The sequence below is a fragment of the Cyprinodon tularosa genome, unplaced genomic scaffold, assembly GCF_016077235.1.
Source record: "Cyprinodon tularosa strain WSP-4 unplaced genomic scaffold, ASM1607723v1 ctg795, whole genome shotgun sequence".
Taxonomy (NCBI): Eukaryota; Metazoa; Chordata; class Actinopteri; order Cyprinodontiformes; family Cyprinodontidae; genus Cyprinodon; species Cyprinodon tularosa.
Window position 1 is genome coordinate 209,868 of NW_024039557.1, and position 21,886 is coordinate 231,753.

The 21,886-nt window shown below is 39.0% G+C and overlaps 1 protein-coding gene across 1 annotated transcript in view; it reads left to right on the top strand.

The window, feature by feature from the left end:
• The first annotated feature begins 7,572 nt into the window (after positions 1-7,572).
• LOC119773970 overlaps positions 7,573-21,886 on the top strand; it is a 38,580-nt gene continuing 24,266 nt past the window's right edge. Inside the window, exon 1 of the mRNA XM_038271212.1 lies at positions 7,573-7,863. Coding sequence (XP_038127140.1) covers positions 7,573-7,863 — 291 coding nt within the window. The remainder of the gene's footprint in view (positions 7,864-21,886) is intronic.

Consider the following 21,886-nt stretch of genomic DNA (forward strand, 5'->3'; position numbering starts at 1 on the left):
TTTAGTTTGTGCCTTCAAGACGTTCCTTGGATATAACCTAACGGAATATCTTAAGAACGGCTCCAAATGACACTAAACTCATATAGTAGAACATGATGGAATAACCTAAAATCAAGGGACCAATGTAAAAAAAAAACAGCGTTCTAATTTAATTTTTAAATACTTTGACTAGTTTAAATCCCTGACTCATCTAAACCGAGGGTCAGACTTCCTGGTTTGTTTTTAGCTTCATAAAATCGCTTCCTATTGGGGAAAAAGCTGCAGTTTTCTTTAGTTCACCTGTAAAATCCTACCAGTTGGTTCTCATAGTTCGTTGTCAGAGCTGCAGCCTGTGGTCTGGATCATTCAGTTCTGGCAGCTCTGCTCTCTGAGGACAGCCTGGAGCTCAGAGGAGGGGACAGATAAGTAACCTGGCAACCAAAAGACTGAGGAAACATGATGGAAAACATTTAGTGATCATAATTACTCAAATAGAAAGAAAAATATATTTGAATATTTGACTGTTTTCAACACATTTACTGATTACAGGAAGGTTAAAAAAGTGAATATTAAGATTTAGTCATCATTTAATCACATTTCAACTGAGAATGAATTCATATTTTTATAACTGCAGAGTTTATTCAATGAAACTAGAACCAGTTGGACAGGAAATCTAGATCCAGTTCTAAAGACTGTCCACTAGATGGAGCTAAGTCCTTTCAAGAAAACTGACTGCAAACAATTTAGAAAAGCACAATTATATGATCGGGTCATTTAGGGATATTTAAAACAGATCAGAGATATAATCTCAGGTTTTGATTATATTTCTAGTTCTGCGTACATTAGGTCTGTATGTGTAATGAAATGTACCAAAGAATAAAAATAGATAAATGTAAAATTAATTAATCTTATACATTTTTAATTATTGGATGTATCATGAAATGTTCATTAAATCATGAAACGTAAAACTAAATTACTAAATGTGTAATTAAATAATTAAATATACCTTTATATTATCATAAATTGACAAATGTCATTATTGTAAAATAAATTTTCGGTAAAATATTTCATTATTTCAGTCTCTATTTATTTCATGGTGACATAAAATGATTTAAACTGTTAAATTCAGTGGGCGGGACTTGTTTGTCGGACAGTTTCTCGTTATCACTCATCTGACCCTCCTGATCCGGCCTCTGCTTAAGCTGCTTGCTACCAGTCATCAGGGCTAGATTATTTGTCTCGAGATATTGGGGAGAGTGTGTCTATGCAGCGTTAGCTTAGGGCAATTAACCAATTAAAAATCAGCGGGGTCTGAATAAAGAAAATCATCAACCAGTAAAGGTCCGAAGACATTTTTAATTCTAATCTGTTACTTTAAACAGAATTTAACAGGTTTTATTGCATCCATGTTATATATTGAATGTTTGAATAAAAACATTTATAAGTGTAATCTAAAGTGTTTTTAAAGTAGAGAACAACAATCATTCAGTTTAATTTGTGGATAATTTTCTGATTCCCATATTTTCTCAAACCCCTGAACTGAGCGTTTGTTATTTTCTTTCTTTTTTCTGTCTTAATGTTGGCAGTGGGCTTTAGGCTGCCCTGCAAGGCTTTAAACCTGGGTTTAACCGGAGACTAAGCCATTCTCAAGCACATATCAAGGAGCTCATTTTGAGCCTGGATCCAGATTTATTGTTGATTCTGTTCATGGTGGAGAATCCTGCTTCACAGCAGCAGGTTGAGCCAAACATCCTCTAAATGTGCAGGGTCATCTTTGAGCACGCCATTTCACTTTTCTTTCACCAGTTCACCGCAGTTCTTCCAGCAGTCCACACTTTCTCTGCTCTCCTAAAGCGTAGCCGGGTCTGTTTATGCTCTAAAAACATTCTAAATGACTTCGTTTCGAGTAAATTCTGGACGCTACCCACTCAGGACACTTGGAATACATTGGACGAGCAGTATGGAGGAATATTGACACGTTTTTTGTGGACTTTTATGGACCTTTCTGCCTGGGGCGCCATAGACCTCCATTATTTGAATGTCAGCAGACAGCAAGAAGCCTCCCAGATCTCCAGATGCATTTGAGATATCAAAAAAGTACTCCAGAGTGTTGTTCAGCATGGGGGTGAGTAGAAAATGAAGGCTAATCATGTTTTGGGTGTACTATTCCTTTAAGAACTTGGACTGATAATGCTATACTATGTTGGTTTAGTAACTTTACAATAAGGTGCACAATATTTAATTAATTACTAGAGAGCTCCTAGTGAACTTACCAATGGGTAGTTAACCATCACATCCAGTCCAGTCTGATTATGGGACTACTGCTTAGTTACCAAGGAAACACAAATAAACTAATCAGGAAGGAATGGGTAGTTACCAAGGAAACAGAATAACCCAGCGGAGACTGAAGTGACATTACCAAGGCAACAAAGCGTAACTAATAAGAAACTAATGTGTAATAACCAAGGAAGCAAAGAGTAATTAGGCAGGAACTCCTAATTAACTAATTAATTTGATGCTTGGCTCAACAAAGTCTTTCAAACAATAAATGGGGAATAATCTGGTACTTTCTAAAGATGTTTTTTTGGAAAGCTTTGACTTAACAGATTTAGGGTTTATTCAGGACCATCACAGATTGTTTCTTATCTAATTCTGGTTTAACAAACCAGTAGTCCCCTATTTAGTTAACTGGTTAACTAGCCTTCAGAGGGGCTGATCAGAGGCAGCCAGCCTGTCTGATATCAGCCAATTAGCTGTGCGCAGTCCTGGCTCTGGTTGTGTAACTCAGTGTCAGTTTCATCCGAGTCCTTCCCATGCAACCGTCTGAAGGCTCACGCCTCAGTGACATCATCACCCTCCAGCCATCCAGGCCTTTCACTCTTCATCTCTGCCTTTTCAGGAGGAGAGATTTCATCCGAGTCCCAAAGGAGCTGAAGCTGCATCAGAGAGAAGGTTTTTTTTTACTCAGCAGAGATCAGAGATGAGCTCCAGGTACGCAGCTCAGGAACGCAGGCCAGACTACAGGAGGTACACAGTAAGTACTATAAGCAAGGCAAACCTTCAGCTGTCTATTAAAACAGTGATGAGTCAGAAACCTTTACAGTTTGAGTTTATAGACAGAACTTCTTTAAGGTCATAAATCCATAGAAAAATTCATTATGTTGGTATAAAATCAGTTTAGTTTAACTTAAAGAAAAGATCCAACCAGTACAGAAGCCGATTTGAGCGATAGCAAACCAAGTTACCTTTTAGATCAGAGGTCTTCAACAGGGGGTCCGCGACCCCTAGGGGGTCCGCAGAGGTACTGCATGGGGGTCGCGAAGTTTTGGTTAATTAGACTCATATTCCCCCCTGCAATATTTTCCACTAATTGAAATGTCTTTAAATCCACATTAACATGAATTCAACAGACTGTAGTAAACAGATAAATGAAGGCAGAAGATGTCTTTCAGTCATCAATGCAGATCTGCATTTCTGAGTAAAAATAAGTCAAATATCTGACAAAAGAGTGGAAATTAGAAGATTATATAAAAGATGTTTAATAGTAAGAACAGAAACATAGACTCTAGATTTTTTTAGTTCTTCAAAAAGTCAGAGAAAGAATATCAAGATTTGACGCATAAAATATCTAAAAACATGACTTATATTTTTAGATAGTCTTCAACATAAATGACAAATGAACCAGAGAAAAGAGGTGAAACAGGTATAGGATAGCTGTAACCTAAACCTTTTTTTTTATATTCCCCCCTGCAGTTTTTTCCACTAATTGAAATATCTTCAAATCAACATTAAGATGTCTTCAACAGACTGTAGTAAACAGATAAATGGAGGCAGAAGATGTCTTTCAGTCATCAATGCTCACATTCAGCGACACACAGGAGCTCTTTTAAGGTGGCCACCGTTTCATTCACAACACCTGTCCCATCAACCAGGAATCAGAATCAGAAATACTTAAAGGAAAATTCCGGTTTTTAACACTTTTAGCCCATTTTCTGTAGTGTCCAGGATGAAATCGAATGATTGACACCAAAATTTTGACGATTGGTCCTGTCTCTGCTATTTGGCTCATGCAGAGTCCCCCCCTGGCTGCTTCAGAATGGCTTCCATAGTGCATGTCCGATGATGTCCTTAAAACAACCTTAAACATTCTTTTTTTTTTTATATGCTACTCACCGGGTCGTCAGCGCCAGGGCCGTGCAGAGACCACTAAAGGGGCAGGTGCTCAAAAAAAAAAGGGCACATTTTATCGCATTTTAGGACAGAATATTAACAAAGTCTCATAGCTTTCAGAGTTTAATGAACAATGATAAATTACAAAATTGTGAGACATACAATCAAAGCTAAGAGAAACTCTACATAGAACATAGAACTATGTATATGTAAAATAGGCTATTTTATTAGTAATTTCTTTCTGCAGGTCTATTTTCTTATAGGAAAGTATTACAATATTCAAACCTGCAGTTTAGCCAAAGATGTAAATCAGAGCTGGACCACCAGACATATTTTGTCTTTACAGAATTAAACTGTTAAAAATGCATACAAGGGCACAATGCAACCTTTTAGTGTACTGTAATCTATAAAAAAGAATGTCTGCCTGGTTTGCTGTACTGACAGTGGAGATGGAGACGGTCCATTCAGAAAAGCAGAGCTGCTGCATCAAACTTTAACGTGGAACTGCAGAAAAAAAAGAACAAAAGCAAACATTTTATTAATGAATGTCACCATGAGAAAAGCCTACTCTGTTTGTGTCTTAGTGTATTTTGTAAGTACCTATATACATTTTCTTCAATCTTTCCTCTTCGTTTTTTCTTGTCAGTTTCTCTTTTCTTTTTTTCCTCATTGTCTCATCTTTTCTGTGTTGAGTGAAGGTCAATGTCTTATTTATTTCAGTCTCTTGCCTTTCTTTTTCCCCCAAACTAAATCCAAGATTATGATCCAAAAACTTATTTTCCGTCATGGTGATTTAACTGTTTAAAAACAAATTTACATCTTTTAAGCATTTTTGCTATTTTTGTTCTCTTTTGTTCACAGCAGCAGTTTTCTGTTAGCCATGTCTTTAAAAATGTTAATAACCTCACTGTGAATGATTGGCACATTCTTCTCGATTGCCAACAAAAGAAGGTCTAACAACCGATCCTCCTTGCATAAGCTGCGCAGTTTTGTTTTCACCAGCTTCATACATTATATCTATCATATATCTATCATGGTAGTTCTGGATGAGTTCTCCTTCAAGATACATTTACCTAACGCTAGAATAAATGCAATGTACATCATGCAGCAAAGGAAATGAGAAAATCAGACATATATCCTTAATGGAGATGATAGGTTTTTGACGGGCGATGTGCCCCTATTGCATAAGTAATACTGAAGAATGTCCTACTATCATTAACGACACAGGGAGGCTTTTTAGTTATCTTGCTTTGCTAGCAAAGTCATTAGCTAGCAGCTAGCTCATAGCACAAGAACAACAGCCTAATGTCTGTATGATAAAAATACTGAATCGATAGATAAGAACAGCTTTTCCTCACCTGGCTGTCTCCTCCCGCTCAGTAGTTCTTCAGAGAAAGGCGCGCCGCGTCCTATACTTTCCTCCGTTTATACCGCTACTCTTTGCTAAAGTAGAGAAATTATACAACGTTCAAAGTTTTCCGTTGTCTGACAAGTAGCAAGCCTACTCCAGTATTTTCACCAAAAATTATGTTTTTTAATTCACAAAAAAACTGTTCTGTAATCATTACAGAACAGTTTTTTTGAATTAAAAAACATAATTTTCAATGTAAAATACTAAAAGCACAGAGTAAACAGTGTTTTAGATCAAACAATACTGCATCATCCATGGGGCTCATTTGGTTTCACTTACATGTCTATTCAGGTTGACATTGGAGAGGCGGTGCAGACTGAAGACATAGCCATCCGTCCGATCATGGTTGATCTTGCTTAGGGCCAAATGAGCAGCGGCCACAGTGTAAGGTGGAATATTCGCTACCTTTAGCTCCGCAGTTAGCCGCCTTATCTGACTGTGCGAGAGGCAAGTGCGTCGTCACCGGCAAAAGGTCAAAGGTAACAATGTGACCGGAGGGCTTATTGTATTGTTTTTCTTGCCAAAAAAAAAGATTTAAAAAAAAAAGAAAAAAGAAAAAAAAAAGGGCACATTGGGATCATGGAGCAAAAGGGGCAGGTGCTCAAGCCCCCTTAGCCCCCCCCTCTGCACGTGCCTGGTCAGCGCAGTTCAATGACGTTCCAAAAAAAGTTTCGTAAAGAAAAAACGTTCCTGTAGTGTTTTATTTAGCATTTTGTAAATCCCATTGAGTTCTGTTGGAATAGTCAATATCCCTCCGCCACCGGAAACGGAAATGGGGCCTGTTTACGCTTAGTTGTAGTCTTTCTGCTTCACTCTGTGTACTCCGACGTCGAGGTGCTAACGTCTCTGTTAAACACTTTAAAAAACTCTGAAAATGGAATACGAAAGGTGGATTCTTGAGGAGGACATATTCATATACATTCCCAAAGTATAGAGACATTGTCGCCAACTAGTGGTCTGGAGTGTGCAACGCTTCAGATTCGAAGCGGAAGTTTATAAGCGGTTGTGATGTATCGGAAAAAATAGTTCTGGGATTTACAAAATGCTAAATAAAACAAGACAGGAACGGATTTTCTTCACGAAACTTTTTTGGAACGTCATTGAACAACGCTGACGACCCGGTGAGTAGCATATTTTAAAAAAAGAACGTTTAAGGTTGTTTTAAGGACATCATCGGACATGCACTATGGAAGCCATTCTGAAGCAGCCAGGGGGGGGATTCTGCATGAGCCAAATAGCAGAGACAGGACCAATCGTCAAAATTTTGGTGTCGATCATTCGATTTCATCCTGGACACTACAGAAAATGGGCTAAAAGTGTTAAAAACCGGAATTTTCCTTTAATAATCCCAGGGCAAAATTAGTTCCATTACATTACTCCATCTGTAATAGAGTGACTATAGAACCAGTTTAATATAACAGAATTTCATACAATATATAAAATTAGGGGTCCCCGCTCCATCTCGCCATCAGTTTGGGGGTCCTTAGCCTGGAAAACGTTGAAGACGCCTGTTTCAGATCCAAAAATATCGTAACAGCTGGATATAATTTTTGGTTATTCAAGAATATTCCCCAATCTTCAATGATTTATTGTCAATAAAGTTGCTAACTTTCTCTTCACAATTTGTTTATGCTATGGAAAATTAGAAAGAACAATTTTCTGCATTAAAGGCTGATGATTTAGAGGCCATGCTTTACAATTTAAGTTCAATCATTTCAGCAGTCAAAAAAAGGCCACTTAAAAGTGTCTAATATTTCAGTCTGGGAGGGTAATTGTCTTAAATATTGACCTGAAGACCTAGTGGCACATTTTCATTTTTCTCAAATCATGATTATTGACAGAATTTGTCATTTATTGGGGAAATAAAACAGGTATAGCATCAAATTCTAGATTGTTCTGTTTGTGTCGGTTGATTACATTTTCTTCAGTCAGCAGTTTTTAAGGGAATTATGCAGGAAACATGACAAACATTTGTTATTAGAGTTGAACTAACTCAACGAGCATCACAGTGAATGACTGCATCTTCATCTCTGTGGCAACAGCTGGAGGGGGAGACTCCTCTGCCTCTGGGCTCCACATGTCGCAGGAAACGCCTCCGTTCATCAGGAGAGGAGGAGGCCCGGAGGAGCTGCGCCCGGCGGCCCAACCCGGAAGGCTCGCTGTCAGCCGGCGAGCTGAGCAGCTACGGCAAGCCGGAGGAGAGGGAGGAGGAGAAGCAGCAGAGACTGTGCCAGCGATGTCACATCATGGCGTCGCAGCTGAACAGGCAGGCGGCCGCCCTGGCTGACACAGCGTCCATGAAGGTCAGGAGAAGAACATTTAGAACCATTAGAACAATGGCTGCCATTAATGGGTTTCCCGCAGAGTTTTTTTACCGCTCCAACAGAGTCGATTGATACAGTTGAATGATTACATCAGTCCTCCCACAGTTCTATCTCCATTAAACCAGAGATCAAGATTTAATAAACCAAAAGTGCAGAACTGACTCAGAATTAACACAGAAAATGCAGACGTGAAATAAAAACACTCAAAGAAAAACAAAGAATTAGGATTAGAAAAATGTAAAAAACACAAAGAGTGCCTTTGAGTCGGACTCGGAGTGTCGGTGAAGTGTGTTTGATGCTGAGCTCCTCTGTCGGATCATCGAGTCGAAGCGAGAACATCAGAGCAGCCCGCGCCTCTGCTGGGCCCAGCGAGCTTCACTCTCTGCTGTTTTATCTCTCTAAGTGATTTGACCTCGCTTGCTCACTCTCCCTGTTCTATGTGGTGCTCGCTCGCCCACTGAGCTGCTCACTGGGCCACACACTTTTGTCAGCGTCACAATTTAGCGTCAACATTTTACTGGATTTGCTGGATTCTTTCAGTCGTTTCCATCATCAGGGCTTGGATTCAGGTTAAAGTGAGCAAAGAAACTGTCTAAATGTCAACTGACTCATTAAAATATCCAATCCTGGCTGAAAATGTCAGCCCCGTCTCTCTGCAGAGCCGTCTCTGTAATGCCTCGTGTCTTTTTGTGGTGATTTGTTTGACTGAACTGTATTAAGAGGGAAATGTTAAAAGCATCTTAGAGATTTTGATCCTGAGCGTCTTTAAACCCATTAAACCCATCCTCTATGCTTCCAAGTTTGAAGACGTTTTGCTTCCTCTCCAGGAAGCTTTTTTAAATTCAAATGTCAGGAATAGCATTAAGTTGCTTTATACAGAAGTCCAACAAAGCCTTGTTTTTGCTTAGACAATATGCAAATTGAAACAGACGAATGGCTTCCTTCATGCCCCTCTCGAACCAACTATTTTCTTTATCCAAAACATGAACATTCTGGTCCTCAAAAGAATGTCCTTTGTCCATAAGATGTAGATGCGCCTAGCCTCGTGAGACCATCCTGATCTTGCGAGCTTTCAAGGTTTCACTCGCAGATCAGTCTGGAGACTCTCCGTTAAAGAAAATTTGGAGCCGTTCACCAAACGAACGTCCAATCAGCATTGGCTTTGAGGCGGGTTGAGGTGTGACGCAACGAGAAGCGCGACAGTTCAGTCTAAAGAACATGGCGGCTTCAGCCGATGAAACTAGCGTTAGCAAGGCTATCGAGCAAGTTTGATCGGAATTACAGAGTATTTCTTCACTGAAAGAAGAGCAAAACACTGCTCTGGAGGCTTTACTCAGAGGAAAAGATGTTTTTGCTCTCCTCCCGACTGGTTTCGGCAAGAGTTTGATCGATCAATTGGCTCCTCTTCGTCGTCGCTCTGTTAGTACGTCATATGCTTCGTTGATCTGATTGGTTTATTTGGCCCGTCTATCACCAACATAGGCCAATCAGCTAACCAGTATTTTCGCCTCTTCCCAAAATTACTTCAACGGAAGGTTTCCAGATGGATATGCGGAGCAAATGGCGCAGTCAGGTTAAGATGCACCACCATCTAAGTTAAGAAAGAAAAAGCAACCTTAAACAATCCAACAATTGAGTTGATCCCTTCCCACTATCATCGCAAACCCAACCCCTTTAAAGGAGAACAGAAGCCCTCGCCTATTCAGCCAGGTCAACAATTCCCTCTAAACGCCCCCCTTTCAGAGACATAGACAGGTATGGGGCATTGCAGGCTAATAAAGAAGCCAAATGACCCCCATTCCAAAGGGGGGGACCCGTTTATTTGCTTTAATTTGCATGTTTTCTAAGCAAAAACAAGGTTTTGTTGGTCCACTCTATAAAACCTAGAACTCAACACTATTTCTGACATTTTGAATTGAAAAAGCTTCCTGGATGAAAGAGAAACGTCTTGAAAAATCGGAAACTAAGTCCAGAGGATTGTTTCCTTTTTTACTTTATTGGAGTGACTTTGGCCTGGATGACTGAGAATCTTCACCAGTTCCTTTATACTCCACTAGATGGTGCTCTGATCAAAGTAAAGCTCAAAGGTTAATAGTAGGATGTCTTATTGAACCAAGCGGAGTTGATGGATGAATCTGGGATTTCAAGGATGATCAAAAACTGACCCTAAAAAACTTCAACAATGTTGCACTGCAAAAACAATCTAGAAATGAGTAAAAAAAAAGTCTTAAATTAAGTACATTAACTCTTAATTTGAGCAGGAAAATAAGATGATTTGCCAATGGAATTTTTACTTTTACTTTTAAAATTAGATAATTAGATAATATGCACTTGAAATAAGACAATGTAATCGGTTTTTCTTATTTAAAATGTAAATTGTCTTACCTCATTAATTCAAGAAAAAATGCACGTATTTTAAGAAAAAATGACTCATTGAGATTCAAATTTTTTGAAATGTGAATCTGCAGGTTCTCTGAAGGCTGCATGAAAGCGTGCACGTTTATCTGTCTCTCTCACTGCGGCTCACCTGCTCATTTTCTAACACCAAGCATTAAAGGGAGACATTTCCATAGAGGTTGAGTATGTTTAGATTGTTCCTTCATTTATTAATTCATTCACTAATTCATTCATTCTCGGTTCCAATTACCAGAGCTTGTGAAGGACTCTTTTTTACACTTTTATGCAGGATTATTTTTCTGTTATTCGACTTATGTATACATTTGAAACAAACAAACAAACATCCAAAGTTTTTTTATAGTTAAGTTTGTCATCTTGGTTCTGCAGCTCTGAGGTTAAAATCGTCCTAAGTTTGGTTTTAAAGGCTCAGATCCAGAGGATTCTGGTTGTGATTCTGAGAGTGAGAAAAACCGGTCAGTCCAATGTTTACATTCACTCCTTGCAGGCGAAGAGTGATGATGAGCTTGTTGAAGCAGGCTATTTGCCTTATATAGACTTGTTGCATGGCTGTACACTGCCTCAGTGTACACTGCCTCAGGAACGAAGCTTAAAGGTCAGTTTTGAATATCAGTAACACCATGGTCTCATCATCACAGGGATCTGCCTTCACACAGAAACTCACCAAACCAGACCTGCAGTGTCGGCCTACTAGAGGACGTTGAATATGGCGCCCGAGGCAGAAAGGTCCATAAAAGTCCACAAAAAACGTGTCAATATTCCTCCATACTGCTCTTCCAATGTATTCCAAGTGTCCTGAGTGGGTAGCATCCAGAATTTACTCGAAACAAAGTCATTTAGAATGTTTTTAGAGCATAAACAGTAGTGTATAGGGTTTCCTAAAAGCGCGTTCACGAGTCTACGGAAACCGCGGCAGACCAAACCAGACGAAAGTGCGCATTCAGCGTCTGCTCTGCCGATAATGCAAGCGTAGAAGAAGAAATGTGCTGTTTACCTGTGCAAAGAAAGAAACAACGAAAGAAAAATGTCCGAGGACTTCAGTGTTGAGGAAGAGCATAAGTTCTTTGCCGAGCTGAATGCGCACTTTCATCTGGTTTGGTCTGCCGCGGTTTCCGTAGACTCGTGAACGTGCTTTCAGGAAACCCTATACACTACTGTTTATGCTCTAAAAACATTCTAAATGACTTTGTTTCGAGTAAATTCTGGACGCTACCCACTCAGGACACTTGGAATACATTGGACGAGCAGTATGGAGGAATATTGACACGTTTTTTGTGGACTTTTATGGACCTTTCTGTCTCGGGCGCCATAGACCTCCATTATTTGAATGTCAGCAGACAGCAAGAAGCCTCCCAGATCTCCAGATGCATTTGAGATATCAAAAAAGTACTCCAGAGTGTTGTTCAGCATGGGGGTGAGTAGAAAATGAAGGCTAATCATGTTTTGGGTGTACTATTCCTTTAACCCCTCCCCTTAGGGAGCAGTGGGCTGCCATTGTGCGGCGCCTGGGGAGCAGTGTGGGGTTAAAGGTCTTTTGGTCAGGGACCCAGAGTGGAGGCTGTGGGAGTGGGGCTTGTGTTTAGAACCTCTGGATTCCAAGTGCAACGCCTTAAACATTAGGCCGCCACCTCCTCTCTGTAGTCCTGGTTACCGTGGTATCATCTGCAAACTTCACCATGTGATTGGTGATGGACCTGGGGACGCAGTTGTCTGGGTGAACAGCAGGGGGCTCAGGACGCAGCCCTGAGGGGAGCCTGTGCTTAGACCGATGACATCAGAGGTGTTCTGTCTGACCTGGACTGACTTTTTACACATTTAGGGATAAAAATGTTGAAAATTTTCTCCACTTTTCCAACAATTTCAAGATTTAAAGATGTAATGACCTGCTTTGACCTTGCAGCTCCTCCCCTCCTCTCTCTGACTGGATGCATTACCCTCAACATGAGCTCTTAGCAGCTCAGGACAGGAGGACCAATCAGTGCTTAGTCTGTCCTCACTGCTGTAACGAGGATCTGAGGCCGGATCATCGCTCCAAACGGCTCCGGGCCCCAAACCCAGGGTAGATTCCCATCATATCTCTGATTAATTTCACCTACTGATCTTATTTGCAGTAGTTACTGTCACCCTGTGACGTCCTCAGTGAAGATAAGCAGCAGTGGAACCTAGAAATAACCTTTTTTTGTTCTTTTCTCTGTGCTGAACTGTGCAGAACATTTTCAGGAATCTGGATTTTTTGGGGGACATTAATCATTCTAAAATGATTCCACAGATCTCTCAGTCCCCTTTTATTCAAGGATGACCTCTGGAAATGGTGCATTAGGTGTTTCCAGGTCAGAAGAGCAGCCTGCAGAGGACAGAATAAACACCATTAGCCCCCCAAAGGAATAAAAAGATTTATTTCATCCTCCTCGACCAACAACTTTCTCCTTTTTTTCTCCTTTTTACTGGACTTTCCTCCTTCCTGTTGTCCTGTTGTTCTGTTCTTCAGCTTTCAGACACTGCTTCATTCGGAAACCTTTTAATAACAATAATGAACATATGATCTGCAGGTTAATCTGTCCTTTTAATTCTCTCTCACTATACGGGGACGCTATTCGTTGAGCTGAAAATACACTCACCGGCCACTTTATTAGGTACACGTGTCCAACTGCTCGTTAACACTTCATTTCTAAGCAGCCAATCACATGGCGGCAACTCAGTGCATTTAGGCATGTAGACATGGTCAAGACAATCTCCTGCAGTTCAAAGCGAGCATCAGTATGGGGAAGAAAGGTGATTTGAGTGACTTTGAACGTGGCATGATTGTTGGTGCCAGAAGGGCTGGTCTGAGTATTTCAGAAACTGCTGATCTACTGGGATTTTCACGCACAACCATCTCTAGGGTTTACAGAGAATGGTCCGAAAAAGAAAAAACATCCAGTGAGCGGCAGTTCTGTGGGCGGAAATGCCTTGTTGATGCCAGAGGTCAGAGGAGAATGGCCAGACTGGTTGGAGCTGATAGAAGGGCAACAGTGACTCAAATAACCACCCGTTACAACCAAGGTGGGCAGAAGAGCATCTCTGAACGCACAGTACGTCCAACTTTGAGGCAGATGGGCTACAGCAGCAGAAGACCACACCAGGTGCCACTCCTTTCAGCTAAGAACAGGAAACTGAGGCTACAATTTGCACAAGCTCATGGAAATTGGACAATAGAAGATTGGAAAAACGGTGCCTGGTCTGATGAGTCTCGATTTCTGCTGTGACATTCGGATGGTAGGGTCAGAATTTGGCGTCTACAACATGAAAGCATGGATCCATCCTGCCTTGTATCAACGGTTCAGGCTGGTGGTGGTGGTGTCATGGTGTGGGGAATATTTTCTTGGCACTCTTTGGGCCCCTTGGTACCAATTGAGCATCGTTGCAACGCCACAGCCTACCTGAGTATTGTTGCTGACCATGTCCCTTTATGACCACAATGTACCCAACTTCTGATGGCTACTTTCAGCAGGATAATGCGCCATGTCATAAAGCTGGAATCATCTCAGACTGGTTTCTTGAACATGACAATGAGTTCACTGTACTCAAATGGCCTCCACAGTCACCAGATCTCAATCCAATAGAGCATCTTTGGGATGTGGTGGAACGGGAGATTCGCATCATGGATGTGCAGCCGACAAATCTGCGGCAACTGTGTGATGCCATCATGTCAATATGGACCAAACTCCCTGAGGAATGCTTCCAGCACCTTGTTGAATCTATGCCACCAAGAATTGAGGCAGTTCTGAAGGCAAAAGGGGGTCCAACCCGTTACTAGCATGGGGTACCTAATAAAGTGGCCGGTGAGTGTATATCAGCAATTTGCTTTTAGAATAATATTCTTCAATGTCCAGATTACCACAAAAGAAGAACCCTAGATGGACCAGAAGCTCCAAGTCACACTCTAAAGGTTGTATGTTGATAACATCAAAATTTGGAAAGCCTGCTTAAAATCAATCCTCCTAAAATCCACCTCATTTTGGGTAATTCTCGCCTATTTTGCATACCCAAATGGAAAATCAAATAACTTAGGAACTGTAAGCTCAAATTACATGTGCAATACATCATTTGAAAGCTAACATCCTCTAGTTTCTGAATATATAAATTAGTAGAACACGGACCAAGCTGCATCAGTTCAAACATGACTTAAAGTTGTTTTTTAAATTCATGGAAATGATAAGTCTTTTTTGAACAGCAGTAATAAAGACATTCTTGAGAAAAAGCAGGTTTTATTGTATTAAATTTGTTCTACATCATGTCAACCACAAATGCAGAACATTTCAGACCTCTAGCTATAACAGTTCCAGAGCTGTGTGGTTTGGAACTTTTGGTGTCAGCTCGGAGCGGCGCTCAATGGCTCCACCTGCTGGTCTCTGTGTTTCTCTCTAACAAGCCTGTAATGCGGTACCCCTTTAAATAAACTACACACATTTGGGCTCATTAGAAACCTTTTTCCATTGGCTGCAAAGCCCAACACTCCACGTGGTCTTAACCAATAACACCAGAGGATATAAGGTCATTATAACCAGCATTGCCGGCTGACAGAAAGTGAACCTGAGATGAGATTTCAGGGACTATATCTCGCTTAAATCACGTCATAAACATATGCAGACACTTGTTTCTTGTACATAAGAAGACGATGTAAAGAACCATACCAAACATCGCAGGCTAACAACCGAAGAAATAAGTATTAGAAGTAAATATTAGCAGATGCTAAGCATTAGCTTTGACCAGCTAACCTTTCTGATGTCAACAACATTATGGTCGATTTTCTCATCATGGAATATATTTATTACTAACATGGTGGATTACTTTTAATCTGTGGATTCTTATGGACGAATGAAGTATAAACAATTGAAGACTGGATTTATAAAACAGCTTCTGGACGCCTTCAAAGGGATGTAGCTGTGGCTGCTTTGTTTGTCTACAGTTTGACATGCTGCTACGTCTGTGTTAATTGTGTTTTAATGCTCGCTGTGTCCATAAAATGATCTTGGTTGTTGAATTTTGGAGAATCTAAGGTTTCCAATGACCAGTGGAATTATATGAGTTAACATGTTCTTCATTTTCCATTAGCTTTTTACTGACTGTCACATGCTTGTCAGGAGGCCAAGCAGTCTTGGAGGCGGGACTCAAACTGGTTGAAAAAGAACATTCTTTGAAGAGTTTTCAGCAGACAAAACTTGAATTTTCTCTTGTGCAGGACATCAACCAAACCCCACCAACCAAGAACGATGGGAGACATGTTTCTTATATAGAGGAGGAACTAAATTGGAAGAAACCATTTTTAAAAGGATGTTCAGCTTCACAACAAGAAGAAAAGGAAAATTTGGTTTAAACAAACAACTAATTAAGAAACACGTTTACCAATAAATACAGAAAACAAATATTTTAATTCAATCCAAACAAAAACTCAAACTCAATATAGAAAACACCATACATCAGATCAACACCCCCCACTTCAATTATCTAATGGTACAGTCCTATACACACCTGCTTGGAGAGTGAAACAGCAGAGGCGAGTATTTCACAGTATTTTAACTCTTTAATCCATGAATGTCCGTTTTATGAAGAGTTAAGCAAAAACTAAATATTCTAAAGTGAAATCAATTTACCTTTTTACAAAAATGACAACAAAATGTGGCCAAACAAAGAACCACAACCCAAGCAAATCCACCCAAAACGACAAAAATAAAGCAAAGTAGAAAACCAGATGCTGTGTTTAGCTGCTACTTAGGCTAATATACAGGTAACAATGGCTAATTGTTACACTGACTGTATTTTTACTCTCACAGTAAAACAGGACAAAGTGCGTTCCTTTTCCACTAAATACGGGACAGGTACTTCTATTTCTAAATACGCAACGATTCCGTTTTTCAAGGGACGGTTGACAACCCTAGGTTCAACCTGCTGCTGTGAAGCAGGATTCTCCACCATGAACAGAATCAACAATAAATCTGGATCCAGGCTCAAAATGAGCTCCTTGATATGTGCTTGAGAATGGCTTAGTCTCCGGTTAAACCCAGGTTTAAAGCCTCGCAGGGCAGCCTAAAGCCCACTGTTTTATAAAAGATTGGAATCAGGAAATTATCTATATACCAAACTGAATGATTGTTGTTCTCTACTTCAAAAAACCCTTTAGATTTTATAATGGAATTTTAGTCAGTTTAGTTTGTATAACACGGATGCATAAAAAAAATAATTTTATTTCAGTGTTAAATTATTTTTAAAGTAACAGATTATAATTAAAAATGTCTCCGGACCTTTACTGGTTGATGATTTTCTTTATTTGGACATCACTGATTTTTTATTGGTTACCCCTGATTTAGAGGAACCACATCAGAAGAAAAAGAACCACAAAATAACCCTTAATTTCAACCTGCAGACACGGTAGCGGCAGTGTGATGATCATGAAGCCGTCTGTCTGACAGCTGAAGGTTGGTCTCAACTGCTGTGGTCTAGTCAAAGTCCTGAAACAGACAGGAGATGAAAAAAGGAACGAAGAAGAAGCCGTGGGGATGGAAGATAAAGACGAATTAACGTTTCTCTGCCTTCAATAAGATGTTTCCACATAATTTATCTTTTCTCCTCAATAAAAACAGTTTGGATGTTTGTGACTCGAACTATGATCCCTAAATTCTGTTTGCTTCTCAACACAGAATTATTATTTAAATCTTTAGCAGAAAATAAAACAGACTTTTGTGTCAGAAAAGGTTAAAAGATAAAAGCAAAGATATATGGAAAACATATCAGCAACATTCAGAGTTTTTTCATGATTTTAGTTTATTTAAGATGATTTAGTTCAGTTTAGTTTCATTAGTTTTATTGTTTTTTGCTTGTTTTCAACCTTTTTTACCATGAAGAAGTCCTCCTGCTGTTATTGGTGAAAGAACAGTGAGTCTGCATCCTAATAATTAGTTTTCATTTCGGTGATTTGGTTGTTCTGAGCCTCCGGATGAAAGGCGTCGTCATGTTCCTCTAAATAAAGCCCAGAGCAGCGACGGCTCGCCGCTCTGTGGTGATTAATGAGATAATTAGAGCTCAGGGAGGGAGTTCAGCTCCTTCAAATGCCTTAAAAAGAGTCGTTAGCATGGGGCGCTCTCGCTCATATCCACACAGGAGGATTAATGTGCTGACAGATGAGGCGTTCACTGCAGCATCTCAGCTGAATGGAGATGATTTTCACTGACTGGAGATGCTTTTTTTCCTGTTGTTATGACAAAGTTTCTATTCACTGCATTACTTTTTAAATAAGACGCCTCTTTAGAATAGAAATGATGGATTGAGGGATTCAGGGGATCATTTATTTGTAAGAATAAACAATAAATGTCAGTAGACATCATGATCCATCAACAAACTGAGCTTTTTATTCTTTTCTTTCCTCATTTGAAGCAGAGGAGTAAAAAAATGCCCCTTTTTTAAGAATTAGTTTTATTCCTGTATAAAGTGAGTAGACGTGGGACTAACTGTTGATGTTCCAGTTTGAGAACAATGTTAAGGAAATTAAGGATTAATCAAACTGGTTTTACATCCTGGGAAAACGGGGATGAATTCAGATTATTCCTGATAAAGGAGAGTTTCATCCTGACTTGGTCTTCGCTGTCAGATCCTGATGGGGTTATTGGTTCACACCAGTTACCAACGGGTCGCCTTGGACGGGTCACCAGTCCATCACAGGGCAACAAGCAAATACCCCATTTACACTACCCTTAAAAAAACGATACATGCTGAGACAGTTAACCAGGCCGTACGGAAGAGGATTAGCGCCCCTGAAAAAAAAAAAAAGCTATTTTAAAATTTTATTTCAGTTTAACATGGGAAAAAAGTCAGAATTCTGACTTTAATCTCAGAATTCTGACTTTTTTCTTAGAATTCTGATTTTAATCTCAGAATTCTGACTTTTTTCTCAGAATTCTGATTTTAATCTCAGAATTCTGACTTTTTTTCTCAGAATTTTGACTTTAATCTCAGAATTCTGACTTTAATCTCACTTTTTTCTCAGAATTCTGAGATTTAAGTCAGAATTCTGACTTTTTTCTCAGAATTCTGATTTTAATCTCAGAATTCTGACTTTTTTTCTCAGAATTTTGACTTTAATCTCAGAATTCTGACTTTAATCTCACTTTTTTCTCAGAATTCTGAGATTTAAGTCAGAATTCTGACTTTTTTCTCAGAATTCTGAGTTTAATCTCAGAATTCTCATTTTTTCTCAGAATTCTGACATTTAAGTCAGAATTCTGACTTTTTTCTCAGAATTCTGACTTTTTTCTCAGAATTCTGATTTTTATCTCAGAATTCTGACTTTAATCTCAGAATTCTGACTTTTTTTCTCAGAATTTTGACTTTAATCTCAGAATTCTCACTTTAATCTCAGAATTCTGAGTTTAATCTCAGAATTCTCATTTTTTCTCAGAATTCTGACATTTAAGTCAGAATTCTGACTTTTTTCTCAGAATTCTGACTTTTTTCTCAGAATTCTGACTTTTTTCTCAGAATTCTGACTTTAATCTCAGAATTCTGAGTTTAATCTCAGAATTCTGACTTTTTTCTCAGAATTCTGACTTTTTTCTCAGAATTCTGACTTTTTTTCTCAGAATTTTGACTTTAATCTCAGAATTCTCACTTTTTTCTCAGAATTCTGACATTTAAGTCAGAATTCTGCCTTTTTCTCCATACTAAACTGAAATAAAATGTAAAAATCAATTAACTTTCTTTTGTTTTTCCACTGGCCCTAATCCTCTTCCATAAGGCCGAGCTCGGTTCTGACGACCGTTTACTCATCACGTTATCTCGGTTCCTCGACTCCTCGCCTCCTAGTGACGATCTGCGGTATTACTGCTCAGTTCAAATGTCTGGATCCGCAGAGACTTTAAACCTTTCTATAGACATAGACAATCATACAATCATAGACAGGTTTCAGGTATTACAGGCAAACAATGGAACCAAACAACCTGCTCGTCAGTTTCAATTTAAATGTTGCGAAGCAATAAAGGGGCCTTGTCTATATAAAGTCCAGTGGATTGTTTTTTAACCTTTTACGGAATGACTATGACCTGAATGACTGAGAATCTTCATCAGCATAATTTTCATGTTATGCTATAAATTCACATTATTTGTTGCTGCATCTGAAAATATCAAAGATATTTTAAATTTAGGCAAAATTAAGAGGTAATACAACATAGGATGACTTTAATCATGTTATTGTCAAACAGGCTGCCTGCATTTTAAAGGTCCAGCAGGTGGCAGTACTGAGTCACACAGTATCAATAGTTTGCAATGTGTTGAAGCGCAGGTCCGGCACATTTTTCTGACTGTAGATATAAACGAATCCAGCAGCTTTTATCAACAAAAACAAAACAATCAGTCTAGCATTATTCGTCCCCCCCCATTTTGGAGAGTTGATAACAGAAACTGACCTTAAAGGTTCCACTAGATGTGGTCCTGAAGCAGAATCAGAACAAACTGAATATGGACTTTATTCCCATTTGGTTTGATTATTTCTGTCTGATTTCTCTAGTTTTATAGAAAACTGGAACATCTTCAGGAATTTAACATCTTTGTTTCAGAATCATGTTTTTTGTTCAGTTTCAGATCTTAATCCGTCTGTTTCTGTTCTTGCTGATGAATTATCATCCTGTCAGGTCAAACCTGTCCAGAATGTTGTCAGAATGTGAGAAGCTGCTGGTTCTGTCTTCATCCTGCAGAGACAGATCAGAGCTGAAGCTCGTTACGGTTTAATTTGGTCTGATGGAGGCTGCAGGACTCTTCATTAGTGTCCGTGTTCACTTTCATTTCTCTTCCTGTCAGTCAGCAGAGGTCAGACTGGTTCTGCTCAGTCATTGGCTGACAGATGCAGGAAGGAACCTGCAGTGATCTGGATTACCAGGAATGTCTGATTGACTTTAAACTATAAAAAAAATGATATTAAAATGAGACTAGATGGAATTATTCTAATTTTAAATGTAAATCATCTAATTCCATTGGCATATTTTCTTTTCTGTTCAAATAAATAGGGAATAAATATATTCTAATAAAGAATAACCTACTTACACTGCAAAAACATGAAATATAAGCAATTTCTTATAGACAAAAGTGTCTTTTCAGCAAGTAAATCAGACAATTTGACAATGGAATAAGAATATATATGATTAAAATATGAAAAAATGGCTCTATTATCAGATTTCCAGCTCATAATATCTAAATTTTTTTTTTTTGTGGTAAAAATATTAATTCCACTAACAGATTATCTCATTTACCGGCTCAGATTAAAGATATTTCCAATCCCCTATCCATATGTAAAAATAACACTGATGTAATAAATGTCATGGCGCTGTACACTGCAAAAACATTCTGAAAATGAGCAAAAATTTCTTAAAATAAGTGTATTTAACCTTAATTTGAGTAGGAAAATAAGATTACATGCCAATAGAATGAGCATTTTTACCATTAAAATAAGATAATTAGTTTTTATGCACTTAAAAGAAGAGACTGCAGTTGCTTTTTTTTCTTATTTTAAATGTAAATTATCTTGTTTCATTGGGAAAGTGACTCCCTTATCTGCTCGATTTAAGAAAAATTTACTTACTTTAATTTACATTTTTTGCAGTGTGATGAGCAATTTTTGAGAAATATGGTTAAAATCACAAAAATATCAAAAATAAAGAACTTCTGATCATTATTTAGCCATTTTCTTTGGGCTATTTGGTATCATAAAAAGAGAAAATTGCTAAATAAACTGACTGCTTCTCCAGTCGGATGTTTTCACAGATATATTTCAGTCGCTACCAGAGCGGCGAAGCAGAGTCAGAGGAAGAACATCAGCAGATAGAGGATCAGCTCCGTATGTTGGAGCCACTGATGAAGCAGAAGAGCGGCAGAAACAACCGATGATTTTATTTCAACATTACAGTCCTAAATGTCAGTTTTATAATGTGTTTTTATTAATTTAATCAATTATAAACCCATAAAATTGACAAACTGGATGTGCTCTCTTCATCCTCTGACATGGGAGCTGGCTCGGAGCTCGTCTGCCTGGCTGTGTGTTTCCTGGACGGGGCCGCCTGTGGAGCTGGTTGACAGTTGCCTTTTGTATCTATGCTTCTTTTTCTATGTCTGCTTCTGTCTCCTTGAACCCCAGTGGGCCTCAGCAGATGGCCGCTCACACTGAGCCTGGTTCTGCTGGAGGTTTCTTCCTGTTCAAAGGGAGTTTTTCCTCTCCACTGTCGCTACAAGCATGCTTAGTGTGAGGGATTGCTGAAGAGTCAATGAGTCGATGCAATCAGCTGGTTTTCCTTAGATAGAAAACTTTGAATCAATCTGACTGGATGATCTGGTGAACTGGAAAGTGACATGATGTGAATTGGAGCTATAGAAATAAACTAAATAGAATTGAAATGTGTGAATATTCAAAGAAAAGTGAGTCAAAGTGCAGTTTTTTATTAAAAAAATAAATCTTGATGCTTATAAAATGCAATGATCCAAACAATGAATGTCGTCTGTATAAAAGAGTCTATGAGCAGAGTTGCTTCCTGTTGGAGCTTCTATGTTTTCTATGATTTGCCTTTAAAAC